General features: G+C 47.1%; 1 protein-coding gene across 1 annotated transcript; it reads right to left on the bottom strand.

Annotated features, from left to right (window-relative positions):
• Positions 1–2817: 2817 nt before the first annotated feature.
• LOC122438038 (olfactory receptor 6V1-like) lies at positions 2818–3759 on the bottom strand. Its single transcript, XM_043462492.1, has one exon. It carries the CDS (start codon positions 3757–3759, stop codon positions 2818–2820), a length of 942 nt encoding a protein of 313 aa, XP_043318427.1.
• Between the last annotated feature and the right edge of the window lie 5389 nt (positions 3760–9148).

The following is a 9148-nucleotide window of genomic DNA, read 5'->3' as shown; positions in this document are numbered from 1 at the left end:
ATGCAGGTTTGATCTTTGGTTGCAGAACTAGGACCCCACATGCCTTGGACCAACTAAGGCCACACATATCAGCTACTGAAGCCCATGGGGGTCTCTGCAGGACACAAATAGCTAGTCCATGTGCCACAACGAAAGATCCCACATAATGCAGTGAAGATCCTGGTGCCACAACTAAGACTGGACACAGCCAAATAAATAAGTAAATATTAAAAAAAAATTTTTTTTTTTTAAAGAAAGTACTGCTCAGCTGCAGCCCGATAATTGGTTTTTCCCTTCAGGGCTCTTATAGCACTTGTTACAAGTAGGAGAACCCTTTATTAAAATGTGGTGGGATTAATTGTACTTTTTCCTCTCTCTCTCAGTTGGAGAATGCTTTGAATTTAGAATCCACATTTCTTTGATTTTTACCAGCCAGTGAGTGGAGTACATTGCTGGTGTTGAGTGATCTGTGTGTTTTTACCTCATTGAATTACTTTGAGAATAAAAGCAGGTGAAAAAAATGCATAAAAATAGTCGATAAAGTGTGAAAAAACATGGTAACATATTATCAGTAGAATTATCTTTAATTTGTTCATCAAGTTTTTATTTATGTTAAGTGAGTGAAAGTCATGTCCGACTCTTTGGGACCCCACGTACTGTAGTCCATGGAATTCTCCAGGCCAGAATACTGGAGTGGTAGCCATTCCCTTTTCCAGGGGATCTTCCCAAACCCAGGGATCGAACCCAGCTCTCCCACATCACAGGTGGATTCTTTACCAGCTGAGCCACCAGGGAAGCTATTTATTATTTGAGGTGGTAAAAAGAGGATAATTTAGAAAAAAATAAAGCAATTGTTTCAACAGCAATAGCAAAACACCAGAGTCATTGCGCTGATGTATAACTGGAGAAGACAGATTTTCCAGCAGAAGATGAAATGAGGTACCTAAAGAGATCTTCTAAAAGATTTTTTCAGAAAGTCAGAGAAAGGGGCACCTCAGTTAAGAAGGGGGTCTCCGGGGTGGCACCCATGGACCAGCAGGGACTCCTCAGGGAGCCACGGCTCCAAAGCTGGAGCGTCTGTGCCCACCAGCGTGGCCCACAGTCCAGCCTTGTTCACTCCCACACAGCAGAGCTAAGCTCGACACTTCTGGTAAATTGGTAGTTCTTATTCTCATCTTATAAGCAGCGCTAGGAGTACTCCCTTGATGAGTGAACTCACTGATGTTTACTGGGAAATTCCGTTTGGTAAGTTTAACTGTTTTTACAGAAATAGCTTGGCAGAATATTTTACACTGGGGCTGTTTCAGAAAATCCCAGATAGAGTGAAAGCGACAAGAACATGATTCTAAGGAGAATGTACCTGAAGGATCTGGAAAATTTCACACATGAGTTATGGGAGGGAAACTCAATGGGAGCTGACATTTCATTCCTGAGGGTATATGGAACCTAATAGGCTTTCAGGAACTTTACACACACACACGTGTGTGTGTGTGTGTGTGTGTGTGTGTGTGCGCACACGTGAGTATAATGACTGGACAAAGGAATTTACTGTATTCACCACAATCTTCTGCCTTTAAGCAGGTGAATGTTTCTAATCATATAGTAGAATAGTTATTTTTATCTTTCTAAAAATCTCTGTTGGCATCCTCAACTCTATGGACAGGAGTTGGAGCAAACTCTGGGAGATGGTTAAGGACAGGGAAGCCTGGTGTGCTGCAGTCCATGGGGTCACAAAGAGTCAGACACGACTGAGCAACTGAACAACAACAAAGATCTCTTAATATTTCCTCCCTAGAACCCATACAATTCCTGAAAGGTTTGCTCTTAATTCTTATACTTAATGAAGATGTGTCTTGCTTTCTTTAAATTTATTTTCTCTGCACAAGGCTTAGCTGGTGGATTGCCTCCTCACACTGTCCATCTTACATTCAAAGTGTTACTCGGGCGTCACCTTATCAGGAAACTGTCTCCCAGTCCGCAGTCTGGTCTCAATGTTCCTCTTATCTGCTCCCATAAACCTTTCTTTGAATCCATCATTACACGTCACCTGCCGCATAAGCAGATCCTTTTTTACTTTTTGCCACATCACATGGCATGTAGGTTCTTAGTTTCCTGACCAGGAGTCAAATCTGCACCTCCTGCCATGGAAGCACAGAGTCTTAACCATTGAATTGCCAGCAAAGTCCCTGTAAGCTGCTCTTTACCATACCATTCTTTCCCTTCATAGAGCTAAGAGATTTGAAAACTGTCAACGTCTTGTTTACATTTTACCCTGCCCCAGGCACAGTTGTAGTGCCTGACACGCAGAGTCTGCTCAGCATTGGTGAAATGAATGAACAGATGAATTCTCGTGTAGTGCATTCTGTACACTTGAAAGATGATGACTTTGGTAAGTGTTGCTCTTCAGCTTAGTTCCATGTAGACCACGTACTCATGGTGCACACACTTAGCAGTGAGGCGTGTGCATGTGTACACACACACACACACACACACACACACACTGCGGCTGGGTAGTATTTCTTCATCACAGAAAACTTTTTGTCTGCCCTTCTTTGAATGGCAAGCTTATGCACTTCCCTTTATTAAAAGCCCCAGTCGTGGTTCCCCAGACTCCAGGCTACATTCTGAGTTCTTGTCACTGCTAGTGGATAAGGGGGGGAATTCCACATGGTCTTTGAGACCTTCAGGCCAGCCAGGGTGCTACCAAAGACTCATTGTGGTTACCACTCTCAGGCACAGAGGGAAAGTCTGAAACAGGGGTCATCCTGCCCAGGTTAGTACCCTGCCTGCTCAGAGAATGACCTGGCTGATTGAGCCTGGCTGGGTCCCTCAGGCCCCTCATGATACCTGGAGGAGGCCTTTCAGCCTCTGCATCTGGCCTCGTAGCACAGCCTTGAACGTCTCGTTGCGGAGGGTGAGGATAAAGGGGTTGAGGAAGGGCGTGAGGACGGACGTCACCAGGGCCACAGTCTTGTTGACCTCCGCAGAGTGTGCTTTGCCAGGCCGGACATAGAGGAAGATGGTGCTGCTGTAGCCAATGAAGACCAGGGTGAGGTGAGAGCCACACATGGAGAAGGCCTTCTGGCGGCCGCTGGCAGAGGGGAGACGGAGCACGGTGCTCACGATGTAACCATAGGAGACGAGGGTCACCAGGAAGGAGCTGAGGACAAAGGCCAGGGCCATCACAAAGTCCCAGGATCCCAGCAGCCTGGTGTCTGAGCAGGACAGCTGCAGCAGAGGGGCGTTGTCACAGAAGAAGTGGTTAATGACGTTGCCGTGGCAATAACTGAGATGAACCCGGGAGAAGACAGTGGGCACCATGGCCAGGAAAGGAGTTGCCCAGGCAGCCCCTGCTAGCTGGGCACACACAGCCCCGCTCATCAAAGTGCCATAGTGCAGGGGGTGGCAGATGGCCACAAAGCGGTCCAGGGCCATGTCAGACAGGATGAGGAAGGAGGTGGAGCCCAGGGAGAAGTAGAAGTAGAACTGGACCATGCAGCCAGTGAAGGAGATGACCTTGTGGGGGGCCAGCAGGTCAGAGAGCATCCTGGGCACGGCAGTCATGGTCACCAGGATCTCCAGCAGGGAAAAGTTGCCCAGGAAGAAGTACATGGGTGTGTGGAGGTGGGTGTCAACGAAGATCGTGATGATGATGACTGTGTTTCCTATGAAGGCGAGAAGATAAAGCACAAGGAAGGGCCCGTAGAGTAGGATCTGCAGTTCGCCAAGATGGGAGAAGCCCAAGAGGATAAATTCAGAAGGGTGGCTCAGATTTGCCATGGTGCCGGGGCTGGGAGCCTGAGAGGAAAGGCAACAAGAGACAGAGATGGAGAGACAGAGAGAGACAGACAGAGAGAACCAGTGACCGTGAGACAAGGCTAGAGGCGGAGGAAGAGAGGCTGGTAGGTGGTCATGGGTTCACAGAAGGAGAGATAAAGACAAGAGAAAAAAATGGGAATATGAGAATCATTGAGAAACAGGGAATCATAGAAGAAAAACATGGAAATCTACTGATAAGGAGAGAGGAAAGCAGACAGGAGCAGAGGAGGAAAGACAACACAGCAACAGACATTTAGAGAGAGGGCAAGAATGGAATGAAACAGGAATGGAGGAGTAGGAGAGGAATACCCAATAGGTGAGAGGGAAACAGAAAAAGATAGGGAGAGGAGGGAACATGGAAAGAGAGAATTTGTGTCAGTCAATCAGATGCCCAGAGTGTAGGGTGATGCTGGGGGTCTCTGTCATGATCCAGAGAGTCTGAGAGCCCTCTTACAGCTCCCTTTATGTCTTTCTGGGCTGTCTCCCTGGTGAGGACCCTCCATCACTCACATTTCTCCAGTTATGATCATGAAGTGAATGGGAAGTCAGAGTTTCAAGCCAATAAATTAACATCCTTTGGGGAGGACCCCCTGGTGTATGTATCCAAAGACGGGGAGGAGAAGGAACACAGGAGGGCACAGAGACCAGCCTGGAACTAGATAGGGACTGGAAGGGCATCAGCATTCTAGCCAGTGGCGGGCACTGCTCTGATGAGGCAGTGTCCAGGGGGACATCCCCCAGACATCCCCACCCCTTGCCCACATCCCAACTCTGCCCACTCAACCCTAGTGGTTTGGAGCATAAGCTCTGGACCTAGGTTGGATTCTGATCTGATGTTTGTCAAACGTAAATCTGCTGCTCTCTACTACTTCCCTCTCTTAGCCTCAACCTCAGTTCAGTTCAGTTGCTCAGTCATGTCCGACTCTTCGCGACCCTATGAACTGCAGCACGCCAGGACTCCCTGTCCATCACCAACTCCAGGAATTTACCCAAACCCATGTCCATTGAGTCAGTGATGCCATCCAACCATCTCATCCTCTGTCATCCCCTTCTCCTCCTGTCCTCAATCTTTCCCAGCATCAGGGTCTTTTCAAATGAATCAGTTCTTCACATCAGGTGGCCAAAGTATTGGAGTTTCAGCTTCAGCATCAGTCCTTCCAATGAGTACTCAGGACTGATTTCCTTCAGGATGGACTGGTTGGATCTCCTTGCAGTCCAAGAGACTCTCAAGAGTCTTCTCCAACACCACAGTTCAAAAGCATCAATTCTTCGGTGCTCAGCTTACTCAGATATAAAATGAAGATAATAATAGTACTAGCTTCGTGAGCTAAGACAGAGATTAAATGAGTCATTTGCTTAGTTACAGTGATGGGCATGGACCAGGGGCTCAGAAATTAGTCGTTGTCATTGTAGTCATTGTCATCATATGACGCCAATGAACTTAAATTTTCTTGGACCTATGATTGTTTAGAGTCAATATGTGTGTGAAGGTGTGTGTAGTAGGGGTGTGTGAAATTTCCAAGCTTTATGCTGTCCTTTAGAACTTCAGTTCACTAAAAGGATATTTTTTTAAAAATCTTCAATTTTCAAGGAAAATAAATTTTGCAGTACAAATGATCAGAAGTGGAAAGATTCAAGATGTGTGTAGACATAACTCTGGCCTTCTCTCTGGCTCCATAAAAGCTGCATCTGAAGCTGTGTCCTGGCCAACAGTCATGGCATTCCAATTTGAAGAAGAAGGGCTGTCCCTCCGTCAGCCTTGTACCCACTGGTAAACCTTGTGTGTGAGTGTATGCTCAGTTATGTCCAACTCTTTGTGACCCCATGGACTGTAACCCGCCAGGCTCCTCTGTCTTTGGGATTCTCTAGGCAAGAATACTGGAATGGGCTGACATGTCCTCTTCCAGGGTATCTTCCCAGAGATGGAACCTGCTTCTTCTCTGTCTCCTGCATTGCAGGCAGATTGTTTATTGCTGAGCCACTGGGGAAGCCTGGCAAACCTTAATGGTAGGGCTCAAATCTATACCCAGCACTGATCAATTCAAACCAAGTCCCATGTCTGTGCTCTCTGGAAGCCTGACCCCCAAGCAAACCCAAATCACTCACTTTAGCCTCTAAGCACTACATCTTCTTTTTGAGCTGCTCTTGTGAAGAAATCCATGTCTAGAGACTCCTGCCTGTTGGGTCCAGTTTGTGACATGATTGAGGTGCGATCTGCAGTCTATCACCCTGGGTTAGTGGGCTGCAGCTGGCAAGGGTGGACAGGGGCGTGTGCACAGCTGGAATGGGGGTGTCCTGTGCGGTGAGCGGCTCCACAAGCTATAACATCTCTAACCCTTACGTGAATTTCCTAGTTAAAGGCTTACCTGTGTCACCATAGAACCCAGCACACCAGCACTGATGTGGGGCTTGAAGTGGGAAAGAAGGCTTTCTTGAGACCAGAGGAAAACACTGTATCTTTTTCCCCAAAGATAAGTGTTCTTGGGGCTCTTTCTTGCCCCTGGCTTTTTGATGTGGTTTACAGCTGAGCTTATCCTGGATGGGAACCCAGACTCCAGCAAAGTGTCCTCTGTGGGGATGATGAGAAAGCAAGGAGCCCTCTGGGGATGAAGAGACACTGGTGTTACTCCCCAGATTAATGAGAGGCTTGCTGCTCAGAGGAAGTAACATTTGAGAAAGAGCTCTAAATGAGGAAAGGGAGAGAGACCAAGATACCTCTAAGAAGACAATGGTTTAGGATTGGTTCCTGGCCCTTACCTTCCTCCCAGGACTGTGGGGGAAAAATGAGTTCGTGGAAAAAGCGCAGAGGAATTTCCCCGGCTGGACTAAAATTGTGGCAGACTGGATGCCTGGCTAGGGTTAGATCCAGAGTTGTCATTTGGAGAATTTGCACCCCCCAGATCCAAGGTTCAGAGACTGGGGAGACGGGGAATGGAGACCCTGGATTACAGCACCCTCTTGTCTGAATTTTCCAAAATGTCATCTGGGGAGGTGGGGAATTGGAGGTGTAAGCTTAAGAGGAGAAACGTTCTCCTCAAAGGCAGAGCCCCTAATAGACACATCTTGGGAGCTGCCCAGACTGAAAAGGGCTGGTCTGAGTCCTGTGGGAACATGCATACCTGGGCGGTGAGTGAAGGCAAGGTGGTAGGATCCAGCTCCCTGGTAAACTCTGAGTCACAGTCCTTCATCTCGGAGAAGTTCAGACTTCATGTGCACCACCCAACTTAGCCGCCCCCTGCCAACCCTACCCAGACAGACATGACGACAAAGAAACAGCAAGCAAAAGCTTTCCAACCAGGATGGTGCCCAGTGGTTCTGAGGTAAAGAACCACAAGGGCTGAAAGGAGTTTCCTAGATGACCTTTCTGGAGGATTTGAATCCAGAACTGAATTTTTAAGACAGAGCTATTGATAATAAAAAAGATTTTTAGATGATTCTGGACAGAAATGGGGGGGATGATAGCAGAAAGGAGTGCATTGCTGGTAGGAGCTCAGAAGGACAGACAGGATGGTCAGTCAAAGCAGAACTTGAGAACTGACAGGCAAGCGCATTGCCGGGCTTGTGTAGGCCCCGTGGCTGTATTTTCTATTGCTTCTGTAGCAAATTGCTTGGCTTAAACACTACAAATTCATTATCTTAAAGACTCTGTATGTCTACATTTCTTATCAAACAGGTCTTTGTTGTTGTTGCTGCTTAACTGATGTCAAGTCCAACTCTTGTGACCTCATGGACTGTAGCCCACCAGACTCCTCTGTCCATGGAATTTCCCAGCAAGAATACTGGAATGGGTTGTCATTTCCTCCCCCAGGGGATCTTCCTGACCTAGGGATCGAATCTAAGTCTCCTGCATTGGCAGGTAGATTCTTTACCATTGAGTCACCAGGGAAGCCCTCACAGGCCTGAAGTAAAGTGAAGTGAAGTGAAGTCGCTCAGTAGTGTCCGACTCTTTGCTACCCCATGGACTACAGCCTACCGGGCTCCTCCCTCCATGGGATTCTCCAGGCAAGAATACTGGAGTGGGTTGCCATTTCCTTCTCCAGGCCTAAGGAGGCTAAAATCAGGAGGTTGCTGGAACTGTGCCTCTCTCTGAAGGCTCCTTGGTTTTTCCAGCTTCTGACAGCTGCTATGACTGAATCTAAACCCAGTCCTTTTTTTGCACTGTTCCTTGTTCATTCAATCCCTAGACCCTGTGATGAGTCTTAGTTCCTAAGTGCAGTGAGAGATTCTTAGAATGTCCACTAGTGGAGCCTCCTACCTGTGGTACCCAGAGTCTGACACGGAGATATGAGACCCTTAAGGATGGGACAAGTGACCCACACAGCTAAAATGTGTCCAAGACTTATGTTGAGTCTGTGATTTAATACTCATTGTTTCTATACAATAACATAGGGCAGCAGTGTGGTTGATGTAGGGCTGGAAAGAGAGAATGAGTTCTATGGGGGAAACCACATGAAAACAGTTCTCTTGCTGTCCCTTGTTTCAGAGGATGAGTGTACCTGGTTCCGTTTACCCTGTTCTAATCTTAGAAGGCCTGCTGAGTTTCAGAACTGAACTGGACTGGATGGGAAACTAGATTCCAGTGGGTGCTCTTTGTAGGAATGACAAGGAAAGCAACAAGCCCCTGGGGGCTCAAACTAACACCCAGAGGCAGGGAGGTCCATCCTAGGTCTCCAGAAGCACATAAATAATGGGTGTGGGGTGTGTGTGTGTGTGTGTGTTTGGGGGTGGGTGTTGAAAGTAAGGTCTAGTTTTGGAGTCTGGCATTTGCATAGTACTTGTTCACTATGGATTCAATGGATAAGGACACCTTAGTTTCTTCATGTGTAAAGTGGGGATAAGAGTACCTCCCCCATGAAGTTGTTTTCAGAATCAAGGAAAATTGCATGCAAAGCACTAATATAGTTCTACCCTGAACATAGGGAAAATGTGGCAAATGTTAATAAGTTGGGACCAGTGAGTGAAGGAAGTGGAAGAGGTCTTTCCCCAGCCCTTCCTGTCCACTGGCCTCCTTGGCCATCTGAACGATGTTATTGGTTGAATGAGAGCCTGAAGCTTCAGGGTGCCCAGGTGTGAATTTTGCCTGCTCCCCCAGCTCCTATGAGGCTAACTTCCCTTGGCACCCCTTCAGCTATCATAGACACTGAGGTTGTTACAGCCACACACTTAAGCTCAAGGACTAATAATTATTGTTATGGGCAAATGCAATCCACATTCATTGATTTGATATTTACTGAACACCTGCTTTGTACCTATCTGTAATTTATTCAACTCAAAGCACCTGTCTTTGATTATGAAACCTTTGTGGATAGGTCTTCAAAAGTATATTTTTGAGTCTTAGAATCTTAGTGGT

Source organism: Cervus canadensis, chromosome 3 (assembly GCF_019320065.1).
Source record: "Cervus canadensis isolate Bull #8, Minnesota chromosome 3, ASM1932006v1, whole genome shotgun sequence".
Taxonomy (NCBI): domain Eukaryota; kingdom Metazoa; phylum Chordata; class Mammalia; order Artiodactyla; family Cervidae; genus Cervus; species Cervus canadensis.
The sequence above is the reverse complement of the archived record's forward strand: the minus strand, read 5'-3'. Positions and strand labels throughout refer to the sequence as shown.

Bases quoted from the DNA above. Each gene is read 5' to 3' on its own strand.
- LOC122438038 (XM_043462492.1), bottom strand. From the start codon at position 3,759: ATGGCAAATCTGAGCCACCCTTCTGAATTTATCCTCTTGGGCTTCTCC.